Below are 20,779 nucleotides of genomic sequence, written 5' to 3' on the forward strand. Positions count from 1 at the left end.
TTTTACCAACTGTTTCCTGTCCTGGAGAAGATAAAGGAGCTTGCATTAGAATATGTATCAACACACTGCTTCCCTCATCAAAAGTCTTGCTTTAAGGAGAAATCAACTAAACACTGTATTTAATGACAGTTAATTTACATTCTGGCACTACTTCTGGACAGGTAAAGTTCAAACACCAGAACTTTGAAGAGCATGGGTCTATGACACTGCAGATTTTTAGGTTATTACAAGTATGTCTTCCAGGGTCCCGGCATTACAATCACATACCAGTACTTTAGCTTTCTCCACCCCACTTTCATCCTCAAGAAAAGGTAAAGGGGGATGGGGAACTTTAAGTAATAGGGTAATTTTTAAAATATTACTATACGACAGCAAGTGTTAAATTTTTTTGTTCCATTGTTATTTTTTTAGCTTTACTGAGGTATAATTGACAAAACTGTAAGATTTAAAGTGTACACAGTGATAATATGATATATACTGTGAAAGGATTCCGCCTATCTAGTTAATTAACACATCTATCATCTCACATACCTTTTTTTTTTTTTTTTGGTGAAAACATGTAAGTTCTACTCTGCCAGCAAATTTCAATTATACAATACAGTGTTATTAATATTGTCACCACGTTAGACATTAGATCCTCAGGTGTTAAATTTCTTAATTTAAAAAAAGAAGATCTAAAATTACGAACTAAACAAAAGGCCTGCAAACATTGTAAGTTTTCAAAGTTATGTTTGATGTAGTTGCCAACATATGCCCTAAGGCAGCAGTTTTGCAAGTGTCGGCCAGGAACCCATGAGGGACTCCAAGTTCATTTCACAAGTTCAAAACTATTTTCATAATAAAACTAAGACAATTTTGTACTTTTTCTCCTCATTCTACCACACAAACAGTGTTTTCCCAGAGAATGCACAGATTTGATATCACAAAGAACTGAATGTAGAGCACACGTGAAATTCTAGATATCTTCCTGTTCTAAGTCAGGCATTAAAGGCATGTTCAATGTCTATTTTTTTTTTTTTGTTTTAGAAACAGTTAATGGGTTTACAAATTGATTTTTAAATAAATTATTTTCATATTTATCATTTTAATTTTTAATATGGTAAATATTGATAAGAGTCCACAAAAACAAAAACTCTCAATGTTCATGAATGTAAGTAAGTCCTGAGACTCAAAGTATGAAAATGGCTGCTCTAAAAGACTAGCACTAAACAGATACTAAGTCACCAATTCAAAATATCTTTCACAATTTTTCTATATGCTGCCCTTTTCCTTAAAAAACAAACAAACAAACAAAAAAAACACTAAAAAAGCTTCCCTTTCCACCCTCTCTCCAAAATGGAGTCTCACTACTTCTCCAAGTTAACCTATGGAACAGGAATAGTTAATCCTGGAATTAATTCATGAATCGTTAATAAAGAATAGTACATTAACATCAAAGATGGCATTCACTGTAACAAAGAATTTCATGGAATCCTAAGAGTTATGATAAATTTCTATTTTTTTAAAATTAAGTAGAAATTCTTCAGGCAAAACTGGTTACAGAGAATAGACCCTGAGAGCCTCAAACTTAAAAGCTCCAAAATATGCAGAAGATATTTAATAATAATAAATGTTGGAATATAAATGGAAAATCACCTAGGATTGAATTAAAAGTGCTTCCTAGCAAATCAAAATTGGTGAAGGATATTTTGAAGGTAAGAGTCCAATTACAATGTTTTTAAATGAAAATTTAAATTTTTCTAAATGAAGAAATTCAGAGGCCTCTTTAAAAAAACACAAACACAAATATGCATAACTTAACTAAAACAGTCTATATGATACCTGTAAGTCCTATCAGTCAACAAATTTTCCCTAAATATTTACCATGGGCTAAGTAGGCTCTGTGATAAAAACCCCACAATAAATGTTCATCACTGGACTCAGCAGGCTACATGTTAATATCTTAATCTAATACTGAAATAATAAGGTAATTCCAACTCGACTTTTAGTGCTTAATATAAATTACCATACAACCAAATTTCTATGAAGTACTCCAAATCAGCGGTCCCCAACCTTTTTGGCACCAGGGACTGGTGCTCCTATGAGACTCTAATGCCTGATGATCTGAGGTAGAGCTGAGGCACTGGGGAACAGCTGCAAATACAGATGAAGCTTCACTCGCCTGCCCGCTGCTCACTTCTTACTGTGTGGCCCAGTTCCTAACAGGCCACAGATTAGTACCCACCTGCAGCCTGGGGGCTGGGGGCTGGGGATCCCTGCTCTGCATAATACTGTTACTGATTTTCAAAGACAGATTTAAAACTTGAAAACCTCAAAGAGAAAAAGAAACATTTTGTTGAAAGCTATTCCTTATTTTAACCTGGGTTAAAATGTGTTAACCTGGGTTACCCAATAATCATCTGTTCATTTATTCTTTCATTATGAAATTAGATGAAAGGTACTTTTATGTTTTATTTACTACTCAAAAATTGTCATTAGAAGTGGTTTTAAGAAAAAGTCGGTTTACTAGTAATCTTCAGAAATGTTCAAAAGCCCAATTCTCAGATTAGATTAAATTTAATTTTGTAGCTGATAAATGTGTCATACCCACTTTCATCACATCACTTATCACCAGCTCTGCAAGGCTTCTCCTCCAAACTATCCTAATCTGGATAACCCCAACCTTTTCCCATTGTTCCTTAGCCCTAAGGGGTAATCCCTATGTATGTGTTCCCTCAGTGTCCCTTTTTTTCTTTCTAGTCCTCAATACCTGCAACATCTGCTTAACTAATCCTGTATATGAAATTCTGTTACTGAACTGTATGTGCTAAATAAAAATAGCTAGTATGATTTGTTTCACCAACTGGAACCTGATTAACACAATATTTAAAATTATTCTGAATTTATTTTTATGAAAATATTATCATTGATGTCTCAATTTTCTATGGAGATGTGCTAACCACAATGCTTCGACAAGGGACAAGAAATAATAAATAAACCTTGAGGGTCTTTCAATGCCGATTAAGTATGATGATCACCCAAATATCCAAGACAAAAATCTGTTGGATTCGACCTACACTTCTACAGTCTCCTAGTTGTTCTTTTCTTCCTGTAATTATTTTTCACAGCTATCATATAATTTTTTAAATTGCAAACATGATGTTACTTCACTGATTATACCCTTCAATAGCTCTCCGCTGCCTTTATATAAAATCCACATTCCTTGGCAAGACAGATAACTCTTTGTGATCAGACTCCCTCTTATTTCTGTACCTTGAGCTTCCCCTGTTCTTCCACATTATCAAAATCCTGTAACTCTCCATACTGTGGTATTTCACACTTCTATGTCTTTGTTGGTGCTGTCACCCTGCATGCTATACAAATTCCAGACCTCTTCAACTAGCTAAGTTATATTCAATCTGTTGGGTAGACTTTAATACCTTCCTCATCCAAGCTATAAGTCTGTCCTCATACTGAGTGCTCCCAAAGCAACTGTTTTAATTGTTTACTTTTCTGCCTCCACCACAGGCCCAAAAATTCCTTTAGGATGGGTCACATTTTCTTAGTTCTATATATCTACAAGCATATATAACTATATATGTGCTTGACGAATTGAAACCTTATTAAATTTTTGCTGAATAAATGTTATTAGAACTTTCATGTGAACCTTGAATTTAAAAAATTCAAACTGAGTAATAACAGTCACTTCATTTTCGAAATATCTAAAAATCCTCATTGGGTTTCCTACCCTTGAGAACAGGGCTTAGTGTCAGAGTGTATAATACATAGTAGATACTCAATAAATGTATACTACATGAAGTTTATATATTACAGAAAAAGCAGCTCAAGGTAAACCACTTTAAATTTAGAAGTTTCACGATCTGAGGTTCTTTAGAGCTCAGATAGCTCAATGGTAAAATTATGTTCTGTAAAGGAATGCTAATGAAATAATACCAAGAGGATGTCGTCTGACTATCCTCAGTTCTAATAAGGTAAGCTCAGTAGTTCAAATACATAAAGAAAAGGTCAATTTAGATTTTTTAAAAATTTGAAGACATTAGATTTAGCAAGACTTGGTATGAGGGTTTTTTTTTGGGGGGGCACTAGATTTTCCCCTACTCCCCAAAATTAGGTAAGTTTATATACTTACTGCATCTGAAGTTTTGCTTGGGTTATTGCTTGGATTAGAAGAATGTGAATTTGAACTATGAAGAGCACTGTGGTTGTGTGAATTTTCTTGTGGAGAGTAACTGGTCCCTTAAAAAATGAAAAGCCAAGTGAATTTTAAGTTATATTTCATGTTTAAATTGGTATTTATCCTACATATCACTGTATATGCCTAAATCATTTTACATAAGCATCAGAAATACATATTCATACTTATTAATATATAAACTATTTATTAGCCAACTAAAGATGTGGCTTAATAAGCATATACACTACATGGTTAATATCCTATGGAACAATGTTATTTATAATTAGATGAGCAAAATCTCATATAATTTCTACCAATTTGTAAGGTTTTTTTAAATAAAAGTTTTATTAGGAAAAGACAAAAACACAACATACATAGAGAAAAGCAGCACAAAAATTCAACCAATACAGAACTAAGTTACAATTATCCAATATATTTTTGCAATTATTTTTCAGTTTCTTAGTTTCACCAAATTTTCAACTAAAACAGGTTTAAATTTTCCAAAAATTAAGTCTCAGGGAAGGAAGGTACTTGCTTTCAAGATGATGAAAATGTCATCAAGTTTTCTAATAACAGGACCAATTCTACCTAAAAAAATTCTTCAATGTAACTCATGAGTTTTCTGAATAATCTACACATCGCAGAAATGAGAGATAGTTTTTATTGTCTTAATTCAAGGTATAAAAATCCAAACTTGCAAAAACAATGATTAATGACACAAAAAGGTTTGCCAAAAATATCTAGTTAGTATTTCAATTCATTCCACATTATTTTTCAGCATCAAGGTGACATAATTCAACTTTTTTGTTTGTTTTTTAACTGAGCAGGCAATGGTATAGAGGCTCCTATAATGGACAAAAACTGTAAGTGGGAAGCACAACTTAAATGGTCCAGTGGTCCAGGAATTAGATGGCAGTCAGAACCAGAGTTGTTATGAGTAGAAATGAATAAGAACTCATTTAACTATTTCAATCAACAGGAAAAACTAAATGCATAATAAAGGTGGACTGGAACAGACAGAAGATGAGTATAAGGTTTTAGGTATCCAAGTGGAAATGGTCAGCAGATCCATGTAGAACTAGGAATTCAGAAGTGGATCTGGAATTCACTTCCATTATAGATGAAAAGTAGGGGACTCCAACTTTGATTGCATACAATAAGGAAGCACTACAAGCTAATGAAATAAGAGTATGGCAAGAGAAAAAGTAATGGCCAAGATTTAACCTCGGGTACATGAGCCAGCCAGAAGCAGATTCAAAGACCTCGTAAAGCTAGTGATATGACAAAAATACAAAAAAGAGTTACTTAAGTACTGAGCAAAATGTAGGTGGCACAATAGAGAACATTTCCCAACAGGCTGCAGCTTGGGAGGCCTGATATTTCTTCATCTACCTGTTTTTAATTTTATCTTGTTACGCAGCATGTATTTATGTAAAACAAACTATTTTAAGAGTAGGTAATAAATTCAATAAACAATGTAAGAATGAACACAATCAAGAAATCAGTCAAGAATAAGCTCAGGGGGCCGAAAAGGCTTAAGACTGCTATCCTTAGAAAGGCCTGCTTGCACAGCTGGCCTTTGGCTGGCATGCAGGAACCTATTTCAGGAGAGTTCCCACAACAATAACTGGTAACAGCTGCTCACTGTGCCTAAGCTGCTTGTGCATACAATATGATTTAAGCTGAACACCTGCTTTTCTACTGAGAATCCAGACTTTTGGTGCATGCTAGGCAGAGTGCCTACATAATAAGCCAAATCCGATAAAAACCTTGGATACTAAATTTCTAATAAGCTTCCCTGGTATACAACATTTTGCAAGTGTTCTCACAATTCATGACTGGAGGAATATAAAATTCTGTATGATTCTACTAGGAGAAGATTCTTGGAAGCCTGCATTTGGTTTCCTCCAGACTCTGCCCCACATGTCTGTCTTTGATTATGCTTTGCATCCTTTCATGGTAATAAGTCATACCCGTGATATGACTATATATTTATTGGGTCCTCTGAGTCCTCTTAGAGAATCACCAAACCTGGGGGGGTGGTCAGAGGGCCTCGATATACAGTTACAAAGAAAAATTAATACTCCAAGTTTTAAAGGAAACCTTAGACCTATGCTAAAATTTGCACTTTTCAGATGTTAACACGAATTTTTTTTTAAATCAAGTTTACAGTTGAATACAAATAAGAGATAGATCTAATAACATGGACTACTAGATTATCATATTTATATACTACAAGTCGAGTTGAGATTTCCACAAAATTTACCATAAATATGTCAGCAATAACAGAGAAAAAGCCAATCTTACTGACTGAAATGAACACCAGACTAATCCATTAAGAAGTCTAGGTTAAATGCCCTGATATTTATTTACATACATTCTTGAGCTAAATGGTCTATGAAATAACTTTAAATGGTCTATGAAACAAAAGTGCCACATTAAAGATCTGTTAAAAAGAATGATAGGTAGAGTACTTGATAAAAATAAGGTATGTTAGAAATGAGATCTATTGATCTCATGAGGTAAAGATCTAGGAATTCACTCCATTTTAGGGTTATTCTTAGTATTAATGAAAATTCAAAAATCGACAAGCACTCAATTAACTAAGTTTTTACCTCTGAAGAAATGAGTCTTTCGCCAGCCTGATAGACATTTATTAGATAGCTTTTAGGTCTAGTATGTGTTTTCGGAGGGCATAACATGATAAAAAAACCATAATCACCAAGGTACACTAGCCTAAGACTCTGGAATCAAGAGAAATCTGAATCAGCTGTTTAGAGGGAAGTCATTTTCAGAGACAGGAGCTTTCTGAATAAGGACTAGACTCCACATTCTAGGAAATAAGATTTATCCAGACCACTTAGCAAAACAACTTAAAAAAGTGAGGAGCAAGATTAAGATACAGATATTTCAGTAAAAGAGTAAAAATAAAGTGACATTCTTAAACAGAATCCAAAACTAAGTATAAGAAGTTTTATAGAAAACAGAATAACACAGGCTAATCTTTTATTCCAGCCAGAAGAATGTGCTTAAGAACTAAAGGCAGATTAGCTCCTGAAAAACATGAGTACAATAAGCTAAATAAAGCTAACTCTCTATAATAAAAGTGTCAATTTATATTATTTACCAGAGCATGGGGGGAAGGGCAGCATTTCATTTGAGCCTTTTAATTTCTCCTTATAGTTCTTTCCAAACCGAAGTAACAGACAAGCAGAAAAGCAAAGTGATTATGCACAACCTCCTCAGGGTCAGAGTAATGAGGATGGCAGTTAAGATTTTCCAAGGCCATATCTATCTATAGAAAGTGCAATTTCTTTGAAATCTGCTTTTCCTTAAAAACACATGATTTTTTGTATCCAACCCCACGATGAATTTGTGTTTCAGGATAAGAATACGGGGTGGGGGTGGTTGGTGGTGTGTGTGTGTGTATTTTAGCAGTATAACTTAGTGTAAGGCAGAGAGAAAAAATAAGTGATTTGTGGATGGTAGCATATCCAAAGAGTAGAGCCATGGATAAAACTTGAACTCAGAATTTTAATACCAAATGCGATGATTATTCAAGTGTGCAAAGGAAGATAATAGATATGCCAGTGAGAATCTCACGGATGCTGTTTAGCACAACAAAGTAATGGAAGCAAAAGCTATTTATGTGGTTCAGTACCCTTTATGCTCTCTATCCATTACCAGGAAAAAGGCTCACTACTTTAAAGATGAAAATATCTCAAAAAAAAAAAAAATAGTAATTGCAGATAAGTGGGATAAAACTGGTTTTAAATGATACACATTTAAACCAATCTCATGAAATTAAAGTTAGCATTGATGAAGCTAGTCTTAAAAGCTTTCAAGAAAGGGACACTATGACCTTTTCTGTGACAATATCTTCAATACTTAAAGGCAGACTAATTCTACTTGGCATCCTCTAACACCTCAGAAGTTGGATAGTAAGGCTATAACTAACAGTCTAAGACAGAGTCCTAAGAGAGTACTCTGGGAAACCAGCCAGAAAAATGTAGCAAAACAAACCTGACTCAGCAAGAAAGGGGCATTAAACAATTAGAAGAGGAAAACTGGATATAAGTAGGAATTCTACATGATCAAACAAGGCTGGGAAATATACCCAGATTTTCAAAAGGTGAAGCAACAGTTTTGACTCTAATAGGGGCAAAACATTAAGGCATCTGTGTCCTTATTCAGAACATGATAACCAACGAACAGGTAAGATATACCTAATAATACTAAATGAAAGATTTCAAGAACCTCCACCTCCCCAAACTGCTTTTCAAACTAATAAAAGCAGATAACAGGTATGACTGAATAGGTTCAGTATATCTCAAACTTCAGTATATTAAACAAAATAGATTTCAAAGTTAAATCTCAGAGATTCTGATTCACATTATATGGGATAGGACCCCCAAGAACTGAATTTTTAATAAGCACTCTCAAGATGGTTTGGTGTGATCAGTATCTGAGCCACACTTTTAGTCTAAATATTATATTATGTTCCACTGTCTTTGGTCTTCCTTTCATCACTCCCAAACCAGAGACCACAAACAATTAAAAATAAGAGGATTTTGCAAAGAAAGCCATATTTCTGTAATGGGTATTTTTGCCATAACATGATGTTTAGGAAAACAATGTTTTCTCAAAAAACCTTGAATTCTACAATATTGCACACTAAGAATAGTCTTATGGGAAAAACAGAGTAGAAACAAATTACTCAAAAGCATGCATCTTTATTATAACCAGAACATGTAACAAAAATTTGAACAGCAGAAGCAAGTAGCTCAACATGGCTGTAGATTGCTTCAAGGGATATGAAAAATGCAAAAAAAACATTAAGACAGAAATTCAGCTTGCTGGGGCTAAGAACATGAAGTGAAGTTCTGTGCATTTACACTACAGTTAAAATGGACAGAGGAGAAAAGTACAGCTTGCCAGAGACAGGGAGCCATGCAAGGCTACAGATGACCAGGCTTAAATTTTCTTTAGGCATCTTGCCTGCGCAGCAGCTGGTTGAGGGCTTTTCCCTTTCTATTTGAAGGTTTAACCCTATTCCTCCTATTCAGATTCTCCTCGCCTAGAAAAAAAAATTTCACATATGAACCAATACAACTTCAGTTTATATTTATGTCATTCTCCAATTTACTAATTGTTTATAAACTACTGGTAGTGAAAAGCATAAGCTGTGGTAACCAGACTATGTCTCTAGGGGAGGGAGAGAAATGGGTAAGATGATTCCCCAACAATAGGCTTGCATTTGACAGTGCCCTTTAGTTGAGTTACTCCCTCTAAATATGTGCTATCCAAATGATATCCACTAGGCACATATAGCTATTGAGCACTGGAAATGCGGTTACTCTAAATGGAAACTTGCTGTATGTGCAAAATACACACTCAATTCAAAGACTTAGTACAAAAAAAAAAAATGTAAAGCAGCGCATTAGTATTTTTATATTGATTACATGTTAAACTAATTTTGATATATTGGGTTAAAAAGTATATATTATTAAAAATAATTCCAGGTCTTGGCTACTAGAAAAATTAAAATTGCATACACGGCTCACTGGACAGTACTGCTCTAGATGAGGGTACCCACTGACATTTAGAGAAACAGGGCCAGGAATGCTTACTGTGCATAGAACATTTCTCAAAGAACTGTCCCATGTCTAAAAAAAATCAACTTATAATTAGCTAGAACCTAATTCTCCTTAATAAATTATGGTGAACTAGGAATGTAATTGCTCTGCAAATTGTACTGTAGAATACTTAGTTTTAAACTTTTATCGAGATGCTCACCACTTGGAAACAATCTCATTATCAACAATGCCATATACTACACATCTGCACTTGTATCTATTACAAACGATATCAAGAAAATTCCTTTGTTAACAGCTAGAACCAAAAATTATCAAAGGTAAATGAAAGATGCAATTCTCTTTCGATTTCATTAAAGCTTGTTTTAAAAACAGTACTGTTGTCCAATATGTTTAGCCCAAATGAATATGCTACATATTTTTAGCACAGTGATACAAACTTCTTTGTGAAAATTACATCATTTCCTTTGGAGCTACCTTTCTTACTCTTAAACATATAGGTAGCACACATTATTTATCTACATGATAGAAATGGTGATTTTACAAAATACTTAAGTTGCACATGCAAAAGAATGAAGTTGAGTTGGACCCCTTCCTCACACCATATACAAAAAATAATTCGAAATGAATCATAGACCTAAATTAAATGTAAGAGCTAAAACTGTAAAACTCTTACAAGAAAATACAGGCATAAATCATCACCAAAAGTACAAGTGAAAAAACTGATAAATTACTTTGTGAAAATTAAAAACTTTTATGCTTCAAAGAACACCATCAAGAAAGAAGACAATCCACAGAATGGGAGAACACATTTGCAAATGATATACAAAGAACTTTATCTAGTCCTACTAGTAGAAACTCTTAAAACACAGCAAGATACTCAAATTTTAAAGAGCTAAAATCTCAACAAACATTTCTCCAAAGAAGACATACAAACAGCCAAAAAGCACAAGACTCTCAATATCAGCCATTAGGAAAATGCAAATCAAACTTGCAATTAGATACCACTCCACACCTATTAGGAAAGCTAGTCAAAAAGACAGTCTATAAAAAACTGCTAATGAGGGTACAGAGAAACTGGAACTCTCAGAGACACTGCTGCTGTCAATGTAAAATGCTTAGCTGCTTTGAAAAAGTTTGGCAGTTCCTGAAAAGGTTAAGCATAAATTTATCATATGACCCAGCAATTCTACTACTAGATATATGTCCAAGGGAAATGAAAAACATGTCCACAGATGTTATAGCACATTATCCTTAATAGCCAAAAGATGGAAATAAACCAAATGTCCAACTGATTAACGGAAAAATAAAATATGGTATATCTATATAGTGGAATATTATTCAGCAACAAAAAGGAATAAGTATTGCTACATGCTGTAACACAGATGAACCTTAAAAATATTATAAGTGAAATAAGCCAGTCACAAAAGACTACATATTGTAGGAGTCCACTTACAGGAAGCATCCATAACAGGAGTATCTATACAGAGACAGAAAGATTAATGGCTGCCTAGGGCTAGGGGCAAGATTGGGTGTGCGTGTGTGTAGTGAGGGGGGAGGAGTAATAGCTATAGGGTTTCTTTTGGGGTGATGAAAATGTTCTAAAATTGATTGTGGTGATGGTTGCACAACTGTAAATATATTAAAACTACTAAACTATATACTTTAATTGGGTGAACTGTATGGTAGATGAATTATACATTGAAACTGTTACCAAAAAAAGTCCATCATACCTTCACTAGTCAAGCTTAAACTGAAGTCCCTAAATCATCATTTCTCAAACTGTAATCCTATGGAGTACTTTGAATAAAAAATGTTATATGGTCATGTAAATCTGGAAAAAGCTGTATATAATAATCTCATAAAAAACAAACATACTTTAAGGCTCAGAAAATTACTAAAGCAAAGAAATTTTAACCCAGGGGGGAGGGGAAAAAAAAAAGAAGTACTGATACGTGAAAACACGGATAAACTTGAACACAGCACGCTAAGTTAAAAAAGGCAGTTGCGAAAGACTACACATTATATAGTCTATTTATATGAAATGCCTACAATAGCAAAATCTATCAAGACAGAAAGTAGATCAGATGTTGCGAGTGGGCAGAGAGAAGAAAGTGGGAAGTAACTGCTAATAGGTATGAGGTTTTTCAATGGGGTGAGGGGAATAATTTTGTGGTATGTGAGTTATATTTCAATTTTTGAAAATAGCCAATTAAAATACTTTTTAAAGGGTGGAATGTTTGAGTCTAACAAAATTGAGAATCATTTAGTAAAAGGAACATTCAATCGGACAATTGAAGCTTCAGAACATATTTTGTCTCTACCTTACTAAATAAAAACGAGGTCATCTAACTTCTGCGGCTACCTTTATTTGTCAAATAAGGAACTGGCTGACAGTGTAGGACTGCAAAGATTGCAAGGAAGTCTGAAATGTTATACTTATGTTACTAAGTTCTTTTGATCTTTGTCACCTGACTTTTCACTTCTATTAGCTCTAGGTGAAGGCTTTATTAACAAAGTAACAAAAAACCTCTCAAAGCCTTCTAATTGCCTATACCTGCAAGATTCAGTGTCATACATCTACTTGCCTAGAAAAATTATCAACACATGATTCTTGATTCTTCAGTGATCTCAGGCACTTGACTGAACACCACACAGAGCGAATTAGTCAGCTAGCATTACAGGGCTATGTAGAATGAATTCTGGAGTAAGGATCTCCTTATTCTTACTGACTCCTGTAGAAATTCACTGGGTTCACCCGAATATTCTAACTGCTCTCCCACTCTCATTCTCATCTCCATTTCAAAACACTCTACAGAATAGTCAAAATAACCTTTTAAACATATACCTCAAATCATGACATGTGTTCTGAATTTTAACTGGTAGAGAAGGAAGCCATTTGAACTCCTCTGACTCTATTTACCTTTCAGCCTCATCCTACAGCACTCATCACCTTGCCAGTACACTTCAGCTATACTGGTCTTTCAGCTGAATATATGCCCAGTTCTTTCTTAGCCTAGATCCTTCCATCTCACTTGCATCTCCCACTTTTGCCTGCCTATATCTTGGCCATCCTTCCAGCTTAAATGCTACTCCTTAGAAAAGCCCTCCCTGAGCCCCTAATCTAAAACAAGCCCCCTATCATGGCACACATCTCTCCTTACTAGCTATGTTAAGCAGTGTAATTAGAAGACAGCTCACAGTGCTCCCCATGTTTTGTTTTTAACTTAGTTAATTGGCTTGTCCAAGGAAAGAAAGCATTCCTTTAAAAGAATACATGTTAGTATGAAAAATAAAGTAGTTTTTTGAAAAAGTTATCAAATTATCTAAGATTCTGAAAGGGTGAGCAGCAGACAATATAGTTGAAAAACCAAGTAGTATTCTTTCACAAGCTGATGCTTTCAGAGATACAGTACAGCAAACAGAAAGAGGCAGGTCCTGGCATGTCTGTGGGTCTCCAAGTAATTCTACCTTCTGACTAATCAACTGAACAAGAAGTAGATGATTTCAACTTTGGAAGCCTCACCGTAATCCTCAATCTAAGAAAGGATGAAAAATGAACGCAAAGGAATCTTCATGTATGTTTTACACCTTCATGTTTCACATATTTGAACACTCAGTTACATTAAGATAGTAAGAGAAACTTCAAAGATCATCTGAGATTTAACCGGGTACAATGAAATGAATAAACTTCAGTTGAGAGAAACAATATGCGTAACGACAAGGTTCTAGAGGCAATGAGTCAAACTAGTTTGAAAGGTATACGAGATTCCTGAGAGAGAGAAGGGGTGTAAAGCTAAGCGAAAGACTACTCAAAGGCCTTGGAAGCCAAACTAAGTTTTCCTTCTGTACAAGAAACTATCAAAATAAATCATTAAGAACCTAATTTTAGCTTTTGAGGTGTTTTTGTTTTTGATGCTTTTGAATAGTACTGGGTGCATCATGAAAAAGCAGATTACAAGTATGTATCTTTTAAGATAACACAAGACTAAAGAGAATTCTTTCTAGAAAAACGATTTTCTAATGTTTCCCAACTTCAAGCCACAGAATTCTCTCCTTACATGGGTGGCTGGTTCATTCTTCAGGTGTCAGTCAATTCACAAGTTACACCCTAAAAAAAGCCTTCACTGACCACTTCCTATACCTGTGCCATCGCTATTTATTTTCTTTATAGCACAAATCACAGTAGAAAATTATCATGTCTGTTCTCCACTTTATATTCTCTTCCACGAGGAAACTTCCTGAGCACAGGGACTTTGCCCTGTCATGCCATGACTATAATCCCTGTAATTACAACAGGGCTTGGGTCTGTCAGAAGATGCTAAAATAAAATATACGCATGAGTGGAAGCCCAATCATTAAAACAGTAGCTGCTCTTACTGCAAAGCAGTTAGTGCAGAATAAGGATCAACTAGCCCAGTCACAATCCTGGAACCTATAGGCTGCACACAGCATCATTTAGAAGGGAATGATAAAATAATCTTGAGATTAGTTGTTAAAAGGCTGGGTAGTGGTAACATCCTGTGTCATATGCAGGTACCTAACATCACCTGTTAAGTATAACTAGTGTGACACAGCAAAAAGTTTGAAGACACTCATTACCTTTAACACTCACTGAAAACGTGTAACTTAATATTTATTAATAAAGAAAAATTAGTCTACCCTCCATTCTATTTCCCATAACACATTTAATATAAGCTGGAAAGGTGCTTCTCCCAAAATTATGAGGTTATCAGAAAGAAAAAAAGAGTATCGCAACAGAGTTACCTCAAGGAAAACAAAGTTTTCTCTTACAGATGATATTAGCTCCCTGTCTTGACAAACAAATAACACTCTAAAGCTCCATGTTTCTGATGTTTGGTCATTCTGCTTTTGTGTTGAGACAAGGCTGCAGTTTTGGATACAACTACTGGTCCAACTGTGAAATATCTATTAAAAAGAAAAGGAAATATTGCCACATTGCCTTACCCAATTTTATACACAGTGCTAAGTGGCAGATGCAAATGTTACTTACTGTGAGGTATTTTAAAAAACTATAACAGAGGCTCAGAACGATTTGGGGGATGAGAGACACCAAGAGATCATATTTGCTGATAATGTTTAATCTACATACCAATTTTATGGCAATATGTTCTGGACAAAGAATATTACATACTTCACTCTCCCTTCAGTCTCATTTTTACTATTTCCCACCACCCTCCTTGTCCAATTATAGCTCTAGCCAGATGTAGATTATTAAGGTTTACTGAGGAACCGTTTCGAATTTCAGAAAAAGTAATTCCTGTCGATGCATAATCTGTTCCAGAAACAGAATCGCCCAAGTAACCAAATGCACAATCCTGACAAAGATGACAAGAACCAAAGAGCAATAACAGAATTAAGAGAATCCACGATACACACACCTCAGTGCAGGAATACACAATGGCTGAATATTGAAAGCCTTGCATGAATGTAACTCTTGAATTTAATTTTTTCAATATGCTATCAAGAGACACTCAGAAGGCATCTGGTAAAATTCAAAGACTTCTAACAAAGCATTAACAATTAAATGTAGGAAAAGATGGATTTTTCCTCTAAACTTCAAATAGGGATAAACTTTAATGATCATTCATATCACCAAGCAATACCTTTTAATACCAAAGTTTCCCAACAGACTTTGTCATTTTTTAAAAACTGCAATAACTACTATGACTTTCTAGAATAAAGAACAGGTATTACTGTAACCAGAAGCTACAGAAAAACATTAGGAAACACAACTATCCTTACACACTTTATTCTACATGTACATATAATACCCAAAGATAGAATCACACTAATTTATATGTGGATTTTTTTCTACTTAATATCCAGAACATCTAACTCAAGGGGATTCTACATCATTTTTAATATAAGATTATATTCCATATTGCACATATATGTATCTAAATATGTAATCAGAGGAACATTTATGTTCTGTATACCATTTATCTAGGTGTTGGAACTCCCAATTCACATAAAAATGGAATTAGCAATATCTAATACTGAAAAGAACCATGTAAAAGTGATTTTAAGACATTATTTCTGAACTGATTTTAAAAGCCACTCTGATAGGAATGATATATGTATTTTAACAAAAGATTCAGAAAACAAAATATCTGATAATGAAAATTATGTTAAAAGCAGATTTTCAGAACTGATGACAGCATAAGTTCATAAAGGGTAAATACAGAAACATACCAAAATTAAAAAACCCAAAAAGGACGTTTAATCAAATCCAACAAGGGAACAGTCATCACAACCTAACAAAAAGGTACTAACAAGTAATTTCAACAGACATCTAAATCCATACTCAAGTGCAGAGAAATATTGAAGGCAAACATCCAATTTCTCTAGTCTGTTAGAACTATGGCAGAGATAAAGGCTAGGAATAAAGAAAGGGTTGCCTGGCCCAATAAGTTGACTTTTTGGGTCCAATTAAGTAGAAAACTATCTGAATCAGAGGACAGCCTTGCCACTCTGAGGCTCAGCCATGCACCCCCACATGAGAGAATTAATCAAATAATGAGAAAATTCAGAGAAAACAGAATGAACTGCTACTTTCCCACATTATCACTTCTCTACTAATAGATACCGCCCACCTCTTTCCCTGATATAGACTCAGATTATGAACCATCAACTTTTTTTCTCCCTAAAATTAAATACCTTTATTGCTTCAGCTTACTGTTTTTACAAATATATTATTTTTATAACTTAATACAGAAACATAACAATAATTAAAGTCAGTGTATATACTTCTAGGCTTTTTAATGCATAGATTAAAAAATATTTGCAAAAAACACAAATTGGACTAAACATCACATCTTCTACAATTTGCTTTTTTTCCTGCTTAAAATAACATATCAGGGGCATCTTTTCATTGATACAGACTTCGTCCTTTAAATAACAGTAAAGGGAAATAACCCATCAAATTACAATTTTTAAGTGTGGTAAAAATTAATGGAACCACCAACTTTTAAGGAAACAATTAAAATAGTGTCCAGGAGAATAAGAAACAGAATCAAAGAGAATCTAATCATACCATACATGTATAATATACATATTAAATATTATATATGTATATTTTATAAAGGCTCAACATAATAACTTCACGGAAGACAGGTACACAGAAATCATCCGACATAGAGTCTGTGCAGAGACCAAAGTGTGGGTATATAACATAAATAAGCGAAGAAAATACTTGAAATCTCAGGAAACCAATAACGTTTTAGACAAAGTCTGTTCTATGTCAGAGTAGACATAACATGACTTCTATGAAACAAAACAAAATACAGAGATAAGAGGGTATAAAAAGGGGAGGAGCTGGAATAAACAAAAAGAGGAACTTAAGAAATGAAATCAATAAACAAAAACCACATTAGAAGTAATGAAAGAATCAACACTGCTGAAAGCAATGTCAACAATAAGGAACACAGAGACCTGAGAAATATCACAAAGCATACGGGACAAAAAGATAGAGATGATAACATTTAGAAATAAGATGCCAGAGAGGAAAGCTGAAGCCAACATATGTAAAACTGCAGATCCTGAAGAAAACTGAAAACGGAACATTCAAGAGTATAAATAAAGAAAGCTTTACTGAAATAAAGGAAGATCTCAATCTGGAGACTAAAGGGGGCTCACCATGTATCAGAAAAAAGTAATGAAAGAACCAATAAAAACTGACACATATCCTCATATTCTATTACAGTTGCTGAATTTTAAGCATAAAGAATTCTAAAATCCAGGCAGAAGCATGTCACTTATAAAGCAAACAAAAAAAGGCTGACCTCAGACTTCTCCCACAGAAACACTAAATGTCAGAATAAAGACTAGTAATACCTTGTGCTAAGAGAAAAAAAAATGAATGTGACACATAATTATATTTCCAACTCGGATGTCACTCATGAGTAACAACAATGGGAGGACTAACACAATCACAAGAAAAATCAAAATAACAAATTAAAAAATGGAAAAGACTGACAGTGTTCACTGAATACAGTGAAATTCATCTGCTTAATACTGGAATCAGCATCCATTTATGACTACCAAATGTTTATTTTGATAACTTGTTTATTTAGTGCCAAATGACTGTACAGCAGAAGTTAATTTACTCAAACTATACTCTAAATTTTTCCTTTGTTGTAATTTTATAAAAGCAGTCAACACTCTACCACTACACTACACACAGTACTCATTTAACCAATATTTAATTTACTAACATTTACTGTATGCCAAAGATAGTGCAACACACACGCATGCATATAAAATTGGTGAAATCTGAAGAGGGCCAGTGGACTGTATTGATAAACCAATTTCATGGTTGTAATTATGCCAGATGTTACTTCTGTGGCAAACTGAATTTTTTACAGCTGCAAGCAAATCTACAATTATCTCAAAACAATTTTTTAAAAGTAAATCAGCTAAAACGAACAGCTGTAAACCCAACTGTGACTGTTCCTTCTATTCTCTTGCTTGTTAACAAGTATAGGTGTTATGGTTTTATTCTCTCACTGCCCCCCTAATCCTAAAGTCATTTTTGCTGGATGTGCTTTCATCATTGCTCCTCACTATTGCCACTAAACTTCCTAATCTCCACTAAGATGTTTAATCACTCCTATTCACTCGTCTAATCTCCATGGCTTTTCTCTCACCCTATCACCATTTCAGTACGCATCAAAACTTTCTCCAAATAAGTTTGTCTTCTACAGACAACCCAATATTGGCCACTCTACACGCTGCCATTGTTCTTGTTCCTCATTTTTTTTAACACTTCTGGATTTGATGACATTTCAGAAAGAAATTATTCCAATATTGTTTTACTATAACTGTCCTTAAAAATACAGCAAAGTCTCTTACACTGCTTTAGACTCCATAAATTTGAAAAAGTTGAAAGGAACCAAATATACCTAAGATACTTTATGTCAATACTCACTGCAAAATTCCCAAACCTAACTGATTAGTGCTATATAGTATTTTGAGAGTCAAATTTCAAGAAATAGTTTCCATAAAAGAAAAAGCAGTGCCACATATAACCTTCCCCCTTTTTCAACTCCAAAATCTCAACCTCAATCATTAAGCATGGCTGTAAACGAAAATTAAGACAATAATTTTTTAAATTATTTAAATATTAAATAATATTAAATATAAAATTTAAATATTATCACTGAACATCTCAAGTATAGGGAAAAAGAGTCAGATTACTTGAAGAGTAATGTTGAAAGAATAACATGGTTCTTTGTACCTAAATTCAAATACACTTTTACTCAGTCATATAAAATACAAAAACAAAAAAAAAAATTAACATTTTTTGATCGCCTTATATACGGTATGAATTGTTAGATTTCAAGCTCATTCCATTTAATCCTCAAGCAAATCTTTGAGGGGGTAGTAAAAGATTTATTTTACAGTTAAAAAAAAAAAGAAACAAATAATGAAAGGCTACAGAGTTAATAAGTGGAAGACAAACAGTCCTTGCCCTAATGCTTTTATTTTCTTATACCACAAAGCCATTAATGCATCATTATTTACATAACTGACATGCGGTACATGACAGTCAATATTTAGTTTATCCTCTTCAACTAAGCAACAGAATGAAATACCTACTGCCATTTTTATTAATTTTTGTTACTTTCTTAATCTCCTAAAAAAGTATATTCTTAAACTATATTCAAAGTCAGAAACAAGTATTACCCATAACATTATTTGCTCATTAAATATTATCTAGTGCTAGGACAACATGTACCAGATTATAAAGCCTGCTGTAAACGATCATATCACTGTATCTGAAACACATTTTCATTTACTGTCATTGCCCTTAAGGAACTGTGAAAAAACATTTAGAAAATCTATTAGAAAACATAACTCATCTCAAATGTCTTCAGCATATCATATATTACAAATCGGTTCCTAGCTCTCTGCCCCTTACTCTCTCACCTAACCCTACCCCACCACCTCAAAAAGATTCTAAATAGTCTAGAAGAAGCCATAATATTTCACCCGCCATCCTACCTAATGAAAAAACTTAAAAACTCTACAATCCCCATTTCCCTCTTTAGGGTCAAATCTCATTAAAATAACACACATCTACATACCCTAATGTAAATTGTTTTAAATTATCCTTTTTCAAAGACACCGATTAAAAGCAAACTTTTCATATCTGGTTAAATTTTTGTCAAAAGAAAATCTACAGAAGTGCATTTTAGATAAACACAAAATCAACACAAACTCATGGGAATGACAAGCATCAAAATCAGGACAATTTTGGGAAAGGGGTAGGGTTAAGTGTAGGGTATTCAGAAGATAATGTGACTGAGAAAGGATAGTAGTACACATGGGGCTTCCTTAATTTGTGATGTTTTATTTCTTAAACTGGGTAGAGTACACAGTTCTATGAGAGCTATAGCAGATCATCGCCTTGCATTACTGTTCTTTTAAGTCCGACATTAAATATTTTTCATCAAAATCTTTAAAAAAGAAATCTCCAAAATGAAGTATTACCCAGAACAAACGAAGAACAGATAAAAGCAGAAACGGTCTCTCTTCCCTTGCTCCTAAGTGACCTGCAAGGTACTTTTAACAGAACATCCATGGCACCAAAGGCTGCATTTTAAAAGCATTAAGGAAACCCATTTAACAACAGCAACTACAGAAGTCCTCACTTAGCATCGTAGATTGAGACTTTAAGTGAAACAACAAATAACAAACCCAATTTTATGATAGGCTAATTGATATAAACAAGAGTTAAGTTCCTACAGCATCACATCAGCATTAAAGTGCCACTGATCAAAACATCGCTATTCAAGAACCTGCTGTATAGTTTTCAAATACACCTTACTATGTTTAGCTTAGAAATTGGTGCTACAGTGATCTCTACAGCTATCATTAAGTAAACAGCAAATAATAATCAGTATATACACTATAATAGTAATAAACCACCTTCTTATTATCAATGAACTGTTAATGTGCCAATTTAAGGCCAACCCTTCAATTTGTA

At 34.0% G+C, this 20,779-nt stretch overlaps 1 protein-coding gene across 10 annotated transcripts in view; it reads right to left on the reverse strand.

The window, feature by feature from the left end:
* WAC (WW domain containing adaptor with coiled-coil) overlaps window positions 1-20,779 on the reverse strand; it is a 77,782-nt gene that overhangs the window by 30,561 nt on the left and 26,442 nt on the right. For all 10 annotated transcript variants that reach the window (XM_011369500.2, XM_011369506.2, XM_011369503.2 and 7 more), the window contains exon 4: window positions 4,130-4,236. In XM_011369500.2, the coding sequence (XP_011367802.1) occupies window positions 4,130-4,236 (107 nt within the window). The remainder of the gene's footprint in view (window positions 1-4,129; window positions 4,237-20,779) is intronic.

Source organism: Pteropus vampyrus, unplaced genomic scaffold (assembly GCF_000151845.1).
Source record: "Pteropus vampyrus isolate Shadow unplaced genomic scaffold, Pvam_2.0 Scaffold150, whole genome shotgun sequence".
Taxonomy (NCBI): domain Eukaryota; kingdom Metazoa; phylum Chordata; class Mammalia; order Chiroptera; family Pteropodidae; genus Pteropus; species Pteropus vampyrus.